Consider the following 14,573-nt stretch of genomic DNA (forward strand, 5'->3'; position numbering starts at 1 on the left):
CGGCCTTATGTTTTAATTTTTAAGTCATCAGTGAACATAAGTCATCAGCGGAAATCAACGATTCATGTTACTTTGAATTTCGAACTAAAATAGTTCGTGAACCTATTTTGAACGAACCAGGTTCAGTTTGAATTTAGTTTGAATTAATTTCAAATGATTTTGAATCAAATTTTTTAAGAACTTTTTCAAATCAAACTCGAATCGAATCACGAACTACGAATTTTTTGTGCAGCCCTATTCAAAACTGTATCCGCATCTCCAATACATATATGATGAGATCTTTATCAACTATTTATCAGGCATTTAACTTCTATTTATCTTTCAAGTTTGAAATTAATTCATCGGGTTTTTATTCTTGTGTTGAATTGTATTGAACTAGTACTTTATATTATAAATTATATATGTCTTTTTAAAAAAAAAATAACAAACAAACAATTTTTTTGCCAAAAAAATCTGAGTCAACTTGCGAGCTTTTGAAGTTTAGAAAGGTAAATGTAATATAATGAATTTTAGAGGGGACAAACTTAATTTCGAAGTTATTGAGGTCTACATGAAATTCCCCTATTAGAACCGAATTCGTATCCTCTGAGATATCTCAAACTTTGCGTGACTTTATGGAAAATCCCACGTTCTGCACGAATCTAAAAGCACACATCATACTGACCCCTCCATCACCCCCGAATAGGCACCGGACACGTCGGTCACGCAAAAGTTGAGATAATACGCACTCATTAGAGATGGAAGTGGAAGCGGCACCGACGGAGGAGCAAGAAGAGAGAGAGGATGAGGAGGAAGAGGAAGAGGGGGAGGAGAGATGCGAATTAAAGTTTGGGGACGGAACCGATCCGATAGACCTGGTCCAGGGGGCCCATGACGGGGTCGAGCTGTACCACCGCTTCGAGCGGTTTGAGTACGAGGCTCTTGCCGAGCGCGAGCGCAAGCGCAAGGCTCTTCAAGACCAGCATCATGTGCCTTCAAAAAAGCCAAGGCAAGATGAATTTATTGGGGCAACCATGGAAGAGATTGATGAAATGATGAACTTTGGTTCTCGTAGAAGACGGTCCCGCAGTTCGGTATGATATTATTATTTTTTCTCTTTGTTTTTGTATATAAATGTTAGAGGTTGAAATCCAAGATAGAATAAGTATTTAAGAACCAAAATTGTCAAATGCTTTATAATACTGAATTTCTTTTATACATTTTCTAACTGTTGCAATGTTGTTTGTTGGGTTATCGATCAGCGTGGGAAGAAGGGTAGAAGGAAGGGTTCAAGAAAAAAGTTAAAGCCTGAAATAAGTCGAAAAATTGGCGATGCTACTCTTTACTATGCATCGGGAAAGTATAAAGAGGTTTGGATTTCAAGCATTCTTTTAATACAATATCGATACTAATTCTTTTTTTTACGGGGGCTGTAGTAGAGTAATTGTTGTAATTAGTCAAATTGCGGTTACTTGTCCTTGATTGATAGGGAGTATAATCAATTCCATGTGTTGGTAATCAAAAGCTCTTTTGTTTTAACCGGGTATCTTACCATATGGAAGATAAACCTTAACCCCTCTCTCTGGGATAAAGAGGGGAAACGACTAATAGGAGGGTGTTTTTGGTGCCCCATCTTGACCACAATTCCATTTTACATTAATAATTCAAAATTTAATTTTTCAAACAATAAATGTGAACTGTTGATAACTCCGCCTAAGCCTGTCCCAAGCCAAGAAAAAGGAGTGTTGTGATAGGCATGGCGAGCCAATGTAAAATACAGGCTTTTTATGGAAGCCTACCCCAATTTGTGTGGGACTAAAGGCTTTGTTCTTGTTGTTGTAAATGTGAACTGTTGATCTGTTTTATTTTAAAGTAATGCATCATGTCAAAATTCTAGAATTTTGAATTCTTGTTGTACAAGATTACAAGTTGGAAAAACTACGGTGGAAATTAATTACAATTAACCATTGAATTTTTTGGTTTCTTGATATTTTACAAAGAGAAGTCAAGTTTTTGTGATCTTTGAGATGAATGCATTATTTTGGAAATAAAACAATATTTATGATTCACATTATGTATTACAGCTTGTTATATGCACATTATCTATTACAGCTTTCATTTCAAGGTGCATATGACCTAGGAATTTCAAGTTTCTGTTATATTGTACTTGTCTTTAATAGTCAACCAATAATGTTGGAAATAAAGTTAAAGGTTTATCTTATTAATATATGCCAATTCAGGCTAAACATCTATTACATGAAGTGGTAAGGCTAGCACCAAATGTCTCAGATGCGTACTATCTACTTGGGCTGATACATGACTCCCTGGGTGACCGTAAGAAGGCCTTGGACTTCCACATGATGGCAGCCATCTTCTCCCGTAAGGATGCCTCTCTCTGGAAAAAACTCGTTGCCTGGTATATTGAGATGGGAGATGTGGCACGGGTGAAATACTGTCTTTCCAAGGCAATAATTGCTGACCCTGATGATGTTGGATTGAAGTTTGATGGGGCGTTGCTGTATTTCAAGGCTGGGGAGTTTCTGAAGTCTGCTGAGCTTTATGAGCAGATACTCAGGGTGAGTCCTGAAAATGTAGAGGCCCGTAAAATGGCAGCAAAGGTAACTATTGATGGATTCATTCATTTTTCACTTTTGCATTTAATAGGCAAAATCTTATTGTTCATGCAGCAAGCACTGTGCTGGTCTTTTAGATATTTGCAAAATCATCTACTGTTTGGCAAGCGTAGTTGGATGGGAAGATATACATGTTTGACAACTTTTTCAAATTTTTAAATCCATATTAAACGTAAATGAATGAATGAAAAAAAAAAAAAAAAAAAAAAAAAAAACTGATGTTGGTGTAGGATCCCAAGTTCATAGGCTAGTCATTAAGAGATCTGTTTAATGTAGACAGCATCATGGGGATGCTATATTTTGCCTGACTTAACATTGGTTTTAACTCTTGGTAAGTATTGGTGGTGCTATTTGGAAATAATAATGTTGGAAATGCTGAGTTCAATATGCAAAAAGGGAAAAGAAAGCATCAATTTGCTTTGTTGCCATAAATCTCTCTCTTCCGCTATCCTCCATATCTTGACTATCTTTGGACTAATGCAGATGTACAGAAAATGCGGTAGAACTGAGAAAGGAATCCAAATTCTCGAGGATTACGTCAATGCTGACAAGCAGAAATATGATCTGAGTGTGATTGACCTCCTAATAACCTTGTACATGTCAAATAATGCACACACTAAGGCACTTAAAGAGATTGAGAAATATCTTGCTCATCTCGAATCAAAGAAGCTTCCATTTCATCTAGAAGCGAAGGGTACTATGTGCCGTGCTCATCTTGGTGATATGGGTCATGCTGAGGTTATTTTTAGCATAGTTTATTTTGTTTAATAATATAGTCAAAACGAAAATGCCATGAACATGAGGAACAGCACTTGTAGACTAGTCAAATTAAAAGGGAACCATTTATATTTTTGCTGGAAACATAAAAATTACAGTGCCTAGTTGTATCCCCATGGAAAACAAAATATTAAACATATTACTGTCGTTTTAAAGCCCGGAAGATATCAATTACGCACTAATAAGAAGGAACAAAGAAGAAAAGAACCAATAAATATGGTTATGCACCTGACATCATTTCTCACCATATACTTCGCTTTTAATTTCTTAGGTTTTCCTACAGCATGTACCATTGGAGGCTACTAAAGAAACCATAGACGTGGTAGCTGAAGTAGCTGATTCATTCTCTGAAATGGGAAAGTATGATTGTGCCCTCAAGTTTTACTTCAAATTGGAATGCATTACTGATGATCCTGATGTAAGATTGTATACTACATTTTTGCTTCCAATTTATATTCTAATCCAGACTAGGGATATTATGATAGTACCCAGGATACCTACCAGTACATGCTGAGACAGGAAGGAACAGCCACTGTTAGTTATTTATGATATTGCCATAACTCTAGAATGAAAAGAAAAAAGCCAAAAGATATTAATAATCACAGTTGTCACTTTAAGAATGTACTATTTTCAGTACTCTTGCTATTATTTTTTAGTAAAAATAAATATCTGCAGGGTGACTTGTATAAGAAAATTGCCCAGTGTTACATATCTTTGAAGGAAAGAAGTAAAGCCATTCCTTTCTTTTATAAAGGTTTTCCTCTTTGCAATTTCTTTTTCTTTTTTCTTCCCATCTGAAATGAGAAGTGCAATAGGTCCAAGTTCTTTCAAATGTTTTGTATCTCCTTGAGAAATTTGGATGTAATACAAAAGAGTAGTTAGTGAATATAATATAACCTTATTCAAATGATTAACTTTGTTGTCTATAACCTTATTCATTGGATGTAGGTATATAACCTTAAATCCAATGTACACCTAATACCTACAACGGTTTTGCAAACAGCCTCGATCATAATTCTTAAAAGCTAAAGCTCGTAATGTTATTCTTTCTCTCCCTTTTATTGACTTTGAGAGTATCCAATAGTTTTTTTAATCTTCTTCTTTTTTTCTTTTTTCCTTTCTTTTTTTTTCTCTACTTTGTTTGATATGTATTTCCTGCCATTTTTCCAGCATTGAATAAAATGGAGGAAAATGTTGAAATTCGGCTGACTCTAGCCTCCTTCCTCCTAGAAGAAAGGAAGGAAGATGAAACAGTTCTTTTGCTTTCACCCCCTTCGAACTCAGAGAATTTAAATTCACAATCAAAATCTTGGTGGCTTAACGGTCAAATAAAGATACAGCTTGCAAGAATCTACCATAGCAAAGGAATGTTGGAAAGCTTCGCAAACACAATATTTTCTTCAGTTCGAGATACACTTATCATTGAATCAATCAATCAGAAGGTACAAATTTTGTCTGAACCTTTTGTTAACAAACCTTGGAATGAAGTCCGTACCATGGAATAATGAGTAATGCTCAAACCTTTTCATTAAGTCATACTATTGTTTAATCTAATGCAATTGTACTACATACTGAGTAGAATGACCTTTACTTCACAGCTTGGTACAGTACATTGATATATTTCAAGGGACTGGAGGTGTTCAATAGACTTCGTCATATTTTTGAAGTGCAAAGCAAAGGCACTAAAGATAATTATGAGTAGAGATGTACTTTTTAGTTTCCAATAAAGTTTGGTATATGATTGCAATAACATTTCTAGGAGTTTTTTTATTTTTTTTTTATTCCAAATTTGCTGAATGTTCAAGTTCAATTAAGCCCGTATGCAATTTAAAGCTGTCAACAAGTTTCAGAATAATCCAAAAAAGCGTGAATATGCTAACCTGTTTGCAATGGTCTTATATATTATTAAGATGCTATGACGCTGATGTCCACTTTATTGCTTCACTAATGGTTCCATGGTTTCAGGTGCGACCAAAGAAAGAGCTGTCTGAGGATGTCTTAATTGAAAGAGCAAAGGTGTTACATGATCAAGGACCTGACAGTGTTTTTTGTGGAATCAGACCTCTTGCTACTCACCCTGAGTTGTGAGTACTTTTTCCTTTTGTATGTTACTTTTTCTTTTTTCAGATTTTCGGAGAGTACCATTTTTTCTGTAAGCTTGCATCTGAAGAGCAAAGTTGTTAGCTTAACAAGAACCTGACAGTGTTCGGTTCTTTTATTTTCACTAGAGCTTTCTAAAAGAGCTATTAGTTGTTTTGGATTGAACTTACTAGGTAATTTTTCTCATTTTCATAACAAAATCTCTGTAGAAATCTAAACAAATGAAATTTTATTTCTTCTTCAAGCTTTCAGACTTACAACTTGTGTTCTTTTATATACAAGTTATTTATAAAAAAAAAATGAAAGATTAGACTATTTCCTATTTTCATGAGAAATAATAGTTTCTTCTTTTTTGCTAGTGTAGGGCTAAGGCTACTAGAGCGAAGAAGAAACTACAGAAAAAAGCAGATTTAAAAGAACAAACAAAGGTAGCTGCTATAGCATCTGGTTTGGAGTGGCATAGCGATGATTCTAACGAAGAAGAGCCCCAGGTAAGGGCTCCCTTCTCAAATTTTGACACATAATTAACTGTTACAGTTTCTCATTTTAAGTACTTAACGATTAGAATATTTTGCAAAGCATTTCTGTTAGTTTGTTTTCTGGTGTTATTAGATTGCGTTTAAATTGGATATATTTTGGCAGTAATACATTTTTTATTTTTTAATTATATATACAAAAAGAACTTCAATGCTGACAATCAGGTTGAATGGAAAATAAATATTCTTTTTAATATTTGAGATTCTGGTCCCCCAACTCAAATGAGCCCCTCTCCCCTAAGCACAAACTTGACTAAACTCAAGCTAATTAAGCTGGCATAACCTTTGATATTAAGCAAGTTGACCAAGTTAATAAAAGGCTAACATCGAATCATTCTTTTCAATTTGCTTGGTAACTTTTGCTTTATTTCATGCATAATATATGCAACTAACCCAGAAAAGAATTGGGTCTAAATTTACAAATCAGTTGATATTGGATGTAGCTTTATTTAAAAAAGAAAAAATTACATCTCAGTTCAGACCTTGAATTGAAAAAACAAGAATTGGTTTGCCTATGTAATACTGGTAGCTGTTACAATGGGTATATTATATGTCAAGCAATGAATGTTTGTATTCCTACTATTCAGTTTGCATTTGTTTTACTATTTTTCTTTGCATTTTAGAGAAGAGAAAAGCAAGAGCCTCCATTGCCAGGATTCCTTCAGAAACAAGAGAACCATCAACTGTTAGTGGATGTATGTGTGTTTCTATATGAGCTTTATGATGTAATTTGTGAAATCAAGGATTACTTTTCTCTAGGATATGAAAAAATATTAGTTTCTCAACCTACTTGTATCAGCATTGGTTACATGGAAATGTCTGTGTTTTAACTTGAACATTATTTGGTTCAGTTCGTACCTCATAATGGTGCCCTTTGTTAACAGTTGAAAAGATACCTTGTCGCTTGTAATCAAATTTTTAATATTTTCCTTTTTAAGCGTGTTGCAGAATGTAGATAATGTTTGAGAATAACTTTTGCATTTTTTAAATGTTTCAATGCAAAAGCTTTGCAAGGCATTGGCATCCTTGCATAGATACTGGGAGGCATTGGAGATCATTAACAAAACCCTGAAAGTGGCACATGATGATATCATCTCAAATCAAAGGAAGGAGGAGCTTAGATCTTTGGGTGCACGTAAGTCTATTTTTATCGTCTCATATCAAATGTGTCCCTGTAAATCTATTTTACCCTTCCTAAATTGAGAAGAGGGCTGCAGCTCAACTTCTTAAGTCGATGAAATATTTATGGGTGCTTATAAAGCAGAAGGAATTTCAGATGTTCATCACCTCTAATTTTGTTTCAGAAGCTACCAAAGTATTTCCTTCATACTTGTTCTTGTATTTTGGGAAAAGAGTTACCAAAAAGGCACTTGGACAGCTTTTGGAAAAATGTGGAAGTGAAGCCCATAGATGATGTCTTGTTATGAACATTAATCTGCCTAACATTTCCTGTATTTTGTTGCCAGAGGACTTGTTAACTTTTGTTTTGTCGGGGTTACAAAATGAAGCTGCAATTTGCAACAAAAGTGTTGGTAACCTCAAAATTGTAATATTCTTCCCCCTTTTTTTTTTTGCAACTCTGTGCACAGAAATAGCATATGGTATGACTGATCCAAAGCATGGTTTTGACTATGTCAAGTACATAGTGCAACAACAACCCTATAGGAATGCCGCTTGGAACGGCTACTACAAAGTTATTTCAAGGTGACGATTTAAACACCCTTTTTTGTTTTATATAATAATCGTAATAATTATTGTAAAAATAAAAAAGAGTAATAACATGAAACAATTGTAGTAATTTCACACTACATAGTTCGTATAGCCCCACAAATTGTGAAAACTATGCATTTTACCTCTCTTTCCCACTTAGTCCAAATTGTGAAAACGAGTTGTGGACCTGGTGGTGGATATGCTGGCAGGGTTCTATTAATCTGATATCTTCTTTTCTTTGCTTTTATTTTTCTATTTGTCAGATTAGAGGACCGATATTCAAGGCACAATAAGTTCATACGGAATATGAGGAATACAAGGAATGATTGCATACAACCTATTATAATAAGTGGTCACCAATTTAATTCTCTTAGCCAGCATCAAGTGGCCACTGCTGACTACTTGGAGGCATATAAAATTCAACCTGATAACCCACTTGTTAACCTTTGTGTCGGTAATTATATAAGCTTTAATTATTATTTTACTAAAAAGAGTATTTCAGAATGTTGATTTTTTCTTGTTGTTGCAACATTATAGGTACATCTTTAATTAACTTAGCTCTTGGTTTTCGGCTTAAGAATAAGCATCATTGCATTCTCCAAGGATTTTCCTTCCTTTACAAGTATTTACGTCTTTGTGATAACAGCCAGGTATCGTGTTAACCTAGAAATTTTTACAGTGACAGTTACATTTGTTGTTACTTGTATCATTTTGGTCCTTTGGAGATGTTGTTGGCAGCAAATTTCTCCTGCTGCTATACCATCTTCGTTAGCGCATGAAAAAAATTGTAATTCTGGCAATGTCTTCTCTTACAGGAAGCGTTTTACAACATAGCTAGGGCATACCAGCATGTTGGATTGGTCACACTTGCTGCTTCCTACTATGAAAAGGTTTTGGCAATGAAGGAAAAAGATGAACCAGTCCCTAAGCTTCCTTATGAAAAACCAGTGCCAGATCAGCAAGTTGCCAAGTCAAATTATTGTGACCTACGCCGAGAGGCAGCCTATAATTTACATTTGATATACAAAAAGAGTGGTGCAGTAGATCTTGCCAGACAAATATTGAAAAATCACTGTACTGTTTAGAGATAATTTATCTTTAGTTCTATTAACTAGTGTGCCAGTGTCTACTAGAAAGTTTAACCTGGTCTTGGTTGGTGCTTGTGATGAACAAAGGTGCGATCCTAAAAAGCGTTCATCTTCTTCGTCTTCTTCAAAGTCTTTATTTCCAAACAAGTTGGGGTAGGCTAGAAATGCATTCCAACTAGATTCAGAAATATAGGAACTTCTCAGGAGGTCACCCATTCTAGTAGTACTCATTTCTAATTCGTGAGGGTTTTATTTCCATAAATGCTGTTTTTTTACTAGCTTGTCAAGCCTATTACGAACCCTTCTCCTTTTTTTCTGACTTGGAACGGGTTGTGTAGAAACAACACGAAACTACACAGGCAGAGTTATCCTAAAAAGCGTTAACATGCATAATTTAAGCTGAGGTTAGTTGTTTCTTAGTATGAGTATAGGAGACACCATCCTAGATGGAGGTTATATATTTTATATTTAAGAGGATTAGCTGTTCAGGCATGGCATTGTTGCTCCAATGGGTTCTTTTGTTATACCATATGCTTCTTATCGTTTATTTTGACATCTCATTGCTTATCCACCACAGACGCTCTCAGATGAGAAAAAATTGCTCAGACCAAAGGGGTCATGCCTGTAGCTGCCCAAAAAGAAAAAAATAATAATTAGGATTCAATTATTATATCCTCAGAAGTTTATGTTTCAATTTGTAAGAGCATCTATATTCTTGGTATTATTAGAGTTTCTAATTTGATGTAACAGTTTTTAATCTAGTTTCAGAAATGTGGAAGAGTTTCTTATTTAGAAACTATACAGTAAAGTTTCTTATGTTTATAAACTATGTTGGTCAAATAATTGGTTCAAATTGTTTCTCATTTTTAATTTGTTACTGATATGACTTAATAAAAATTATAAAGTTAATTTCAGAAATGTGAGAGTTAGAAATATTAGAGATCTTAATTTCTAAAAAGTAGTAATATTTAGAAACTTACTTGAGTTGCTGAGATATAGATGCTCTAAAGTTTTATCAAAGATCAACTAGTTTTATAAATGTTAATATTGAACAGCTTCTTTTTGTTTTTGATAAAAGAATAGCTCACTTGTAAACTGATGGTTCTTTTTTTTTCCAAAATAAAAAAAACTAAATATTGTTCCAACTTTGTGGGGGAAGTACCTTCTACGTTTTCTATTTTTACACGATTATGGTTTTACGGTGATGTTCCAGCATGATCTTAATTTTTACATACATTAAGTAATTTTTTTTAAGGATACCGCCAAAGATGTATTGAATATTGATATATATATAAACATACATCAAGTATTTACCTACATAATATTTATTTTAAGTTAAATGCAAATAGTTATATACATGAGACTACAATAGACATAAAATACATGATACGTATCCTCTGCATTAACTCAATTTGGAGAGACCGGACTGTGGTCCCGGTCTTGAAGAAGGGAAATATTGAGACCGGACCGTGCTTCCGGTCTTGCACATTGTGAATCTTCTGTGGCGAAGTACGCACTAATGAATAAAAATGAATAAAAATAGGTGAGACCGGAGGGGTGTAAAAATGAATAAAAATAGGTGAGACCGGAGGGGTGTACCGGTCTTGAGGAAAGAAAATTGTTGAGACCGGAGGAGCCTCCCGGTCTTTATGGTTTTTTAAAAAAAAAAAGCAATCATGCTGGATTCGTAAAAATTATTTTCTTAATTATGGTTTATCAAAAAAATTCGATGTTATAGGTTCCATAAAACATTGATAAAAAGTTTATTGTTGGTTGGAAATATCCAATGTTTTTATATTTTTATTAATTTTATTTGCTTTAAATAAATTTATTCTGGTATAATTTAATAACATTTTTTTCACTTGTATTTAATATTCATATTTGAAATGTTTGACACCCAATTTTACTCAAAAAAAAATATTCATATTTGAAACTAAATTTTCACATAACAAATTTTGGTAATCATATGTTAAAATCTTTGCCCAACAGATGAACTATCCACAAAATATCAGATGCAGCATTGAGCAAATAAAAGAAGTTACTAACTATTAGCAATTAATTACATTTGTTTGATAAATATCAAATTATTAGAGTTTCGATAAAAGAAGTTACTTTGGACTTAAATACCATAATCCATACTTTCATTATCAATATTCTATCAAAAGAAAATCTCTATTTATTGCCAGTTAGAGAGAGATGGAGACATTAAAAAAAAAAATCAGAAAAATCAAACAGTGAGCTCATTCTTTGAAATTATAACACCATCACTGTCAGCATAAAGCCACTCCCCTGGAAAAATCAAGGTACCACCCATTGAAACTGGTATGTTCTTCTCCCCTATGCCTCTCTTATTGGATTTGAGAGGGTTAGACCCGATAGCACGCACACCGATGTCAGTAATGTTGATCTCATCGACATCTCTGACACAGCCGTTAACTATAATGCCGGCCCAGCTCATGTTATGTGCCAGCTGGGCGAGGTTGCCACCTAGTAAAGCACACCTCTGACTGGCCCCACCATCTATCACTAGCACTCTCCCTGAAATCCAGAATAAGAGGTAAACATCGGAATTGATCAACATTGCAAATTTGCAATGATACATCTTAAGAGCTTCTGTACATTAGGGTTTGTGTTTGTGTCAGATAAACATATAATGATTAAAACTGGTTTGGGTTTGAAATTTGAGTCCACGGCACAGATGTGAAAAAAGGGCAAACTAAGCTTTTGTGTTCTGGTTACGGCTATTTCATTTTGTAGGCTATCATTTGGGGGTAAAACTGTTTTGGAGTTGTAATTTCGTTTTGTTGGGTATTAAATTTTTTGATTGGTTCAACTGTTAAATATGTAGAGACGAAAGATGTTTTATGTTCTAGTATCAAGCGTTACCTTAGGGGGCTCAGTACTGTATAGTTTAGCTATGGTTTAGGCAGGGGCAGACCCGGTAAGGCCCACAACTAGATTTTGAAAAATAATTTTGACCCGTGTATTTTTGGGTTATTGCCTTGATCACCCCTTAGACCAAATTCATTTTCTTCCCTTCCCGGTGCAACTTATTTTCTTACCTACCCCTGACCCAGTTTCCGGCTTCGCCCCTAGGCTTAGGTTTTGATAAAGTTAGGGTACTAAAGAGAAATCAGACATTGTCAGTAGTTTTCTTTCTTATTCTTAACTTGATTTTTGCAAAGTCAGGTCTTTAGTCAGATACCGATGGTTATGACTAAAAATGGATTAGTTCTGACATACAGTACCACCAAGTACAAAGTCAGAGATACGGATACCAGTATATACTCGACTCTACTGATAAATCACAATCTAATAAGACAGCAATTGGTTGGTTCTTCAAAGTATCACCAAATTTGAAGAATCATGTTGACAATTTACCTTCTCCTTTTGTTTCTAAAACTTCCCTGACAATCACATTATCCTCAAAAACTTTCAGAGTGACAACTGGTCCCGAAAAAATGTGACTGTGCCCGTAAATTTTGAATATCGGCTCAAGGACTCTCACTTCTCCACTTTTAACCAAGCGCTGGTTGGTGTCGCACAGCTCGGCAGTTGCAGTAGATGTCATGTTAATTGATCAAATCAAAACCTATAAAAAGAACAAAACTGGAAAACAATTGTTTAATTCAAAACCAAATTTGTTAAGTATTGAGATTAGATACGGCATGGAAATATTATTACAGGGTTTACAGGGGTATATGGGGAAGTTCTACTTTCAAAAGGCTTTGGAGGGCATACAGATTTTCAAAGAAAAAAAAAAAAAAAAAAAAACCTTAGTAGTGTCTTTCTTTTAAACAAACTCAAATGTTTTTGTTAATAATACTAAATATGAAATATGGATTAGCAAAGAACAAATCTTTAGTGTGGAGATGGTTCTTTGATAAGAAATTGCAACAGCTTATTTTCGATTCACAAAATACAAAAAATAATAACAAATCAAGCACCTCCGACTCTGTAGAAAAGAAATTCCACTTACTGACAGCACAGAAATTCCGAATTCCAGCACTAATTTTAAGAGAATTGGGAGATCGTACCTTGAGAAGTTAAAAAGGGGGAGAAGAAGAGAGAAGCAAACAAAGAAAAGAAGGGACATGGATTGGGGAACCGATTGAATCCTATATAAAGCACTTTTATTGTTATTTTCTGGCACTAACGGTTGAGACCTCATCCTCTCCCCTGCGGTCACTTATCTATCTGTGTAAATTTCTAGCTAAATTTTAGTTTTTTAGTTTTTTATTATGTGTTTAAGTGTGTTTCTCAGAATTTTAGAACGGATCGATTCTGATTTCTGAGATAACAACTATATCGATTATATATATATATATTTTTTTTGACGTTTACCATCACGGGTCCGGATAGTCTAAAGTAACTCAAATTTTGTGTTTGGATCCACACCGTTCAATCAGAATGTGGAATCCACGGAACCTCTTTAATATTCGTGCCAAAGCAGATCGCACGGTTTCAATTCAAACTCAAAATTTGAGTTACTTTATAGGATATGAAGTTTTCCTGGACCCTGTGTATGTTGATACAAGAACAGATTAGGCCCGGATTTCAGTCATTCGGTTCTATCGACTTATGAATAGACCAGGTCCAGAATACAAATTTCTGAATAACTGTCGTATCGTGTCGTGTGCCGTGTCCGGCAGAATGTTGGCCCACTCAGGATTGTTTTGGTGGGGTAGGGTAGTGACTTTAGCTTCATGCAGCGCAATAGCGCATAGACTGTAGAATCAAAACTGCGTTACAAATAATTCGTGCGCTGCATGAAGTAAAATATGCTCTGTAAAAATATTTACTCGGGGGGTAGGCTCACAGCTTTTACTACAGATATCCTGTGGCACTCCCTCGTGGAAATAAATCTGCTGTTATTTGAAAGGAATAACATCAACATCTTATTAGGATTTCAATCGTTGATCTTTGTTAAGATTCGCGTCTGCAAAAATTTGAACGGTTAGAATCGGAATAACAAGTTCGTGTTATTCCTTTAATAACAGCAGATTTATTTCCTTCCCTTGCGTACCCTGTTTCCCCGATATGGTTTTATTTATGGTTTAAATCTAAAGGTCCAAAATCGGAATAACAAGAACTGTGCTGAATTTAATCTAAAGGTCCAAACAATTCAAAATTTCAATATGGTTTCATTTAATTGGTTTAAATTTCGTTTCTTTCATAAATTCAAATCGAAAGTTCGTAAATTTTTGTAATTATATTCGTACATATAATTCATATATTTATTTCTCAATTTAAGATTCTAATAATTCGATTTTCTTTTATATAATTATATATATTCAATTAATTCTCTAAAAATCCTAAATGAACGAGTTTTATAAATTCTATATTTAATTTGTACGAATAATTTCGTATAATTATACTTTTAATTAGAATTCAATTATTTATTTATTAATACAAATCAAATTTTAAATTTCTTTTCTAAATGATTCAATGGAATTGTAACGAATTTTTGATTTATAACTAATTATGTATTTCGAAATTTTAGATTCGTTTTAATCGGTCAGATAATTTCTGAACGATCGTTAAATTAAAAAATTTAGATTAAAAAGGGCCGGACCGCGGATTTATTTCGCTTTTCCGAATTTTTATTCGGAGACGCGGATTTATTCTGCTCTTCCGAATTTTTATTCGGGAAAGCAGATTTATTCTGCTCTTTCGAATTTTTATTCGGGGACGCGGATTTATTCTGCTTTTCCTAATTTTTATTCGGGGACGCCGATTTTTTCCGCGTT

At 34.2% G+C, this 14,573-nt stretch overlaps 2 protein-coding genes across 2 annotated transcripts; one reads left to right on the forward strand and one right to left on the reverse strand.

Moving 5' to 3' along the window:
- The first annotated feature begins 717 nt into the window (after window positions 1–717).
- LOC144549575 (uncharacterized) lies at window positions 718–9,062 on the forward strand. Its single transcript, XM_078298348.1, has 15 exons — window positions 718–1,073; window positions 1,242–1,349; window positions 2,220–2,597; window positions 3,096–3,350; window positions 3,661–3,807; window positions 4,065–4,143; window positions 4,560–4,831; window positions 5,355–5,473; window positions 5,854–5,980; window positions 6,649–6,720; window positions 7,031–7,160; window positions 7,615–7,729; window positions 7,999–8,189; window positions 8,273–8,385; window positions 8,551–9,062. Exons 1-15 carry the CDS (start codon window positions 738–740, stop codon window positions 8,818–8,820), a joined length of 2,712 nt encoding a protein of 903 aa, XP_078154474.1. The 5' UTR covers window positions 718–737; the 3' UTR covers window positions 8,821–9,062.
- Window positions 9,063–10,871: 1,809 nt separating this feature from the next.
- Window positions 10,872–13,013, reverse strand: LOC144549623 (putative 4-hydroxy-4-methyl-2-oxoglutarate aldolase 3). Its single transcript, XM_078298397.1, has 3 exons — window positions 12,861–13,013; window positions 12,205–12,415; window positions 10,872–11,361 (listed from the first exon to the last, which is right to left on the reverse strand). The coding sequence occupies exons 2-3, from the start codon at window positions 12,392–12,394 to the stop codon at window positions 11,051–11,053; spliced, it is 501 nt and encodes a 166-aa protein (XP_078154523.1). The 5' UTR covers window positions 12,395–12,415; window positions 12,861–13,013; the 3' UTR covers window positions 10,872–11,050.
- Between the last annotated feature and the right edge of the window lie 1,560 nt (window positions 13,014–14,573).

This window comes from Carex rostrata, chromosome 35 (genome assembly GCF_964058835.1).
Source record: "Carex rostrata chromosome 35, lpCarRost1.2, whole genome shotgun sequence".
Lineage (NCBI taxonomy): Eukaryota > Viridiplantae > Streptophyta > Magnoliopsida > Poales > Cyperaceae > Carex > Carex rostrata.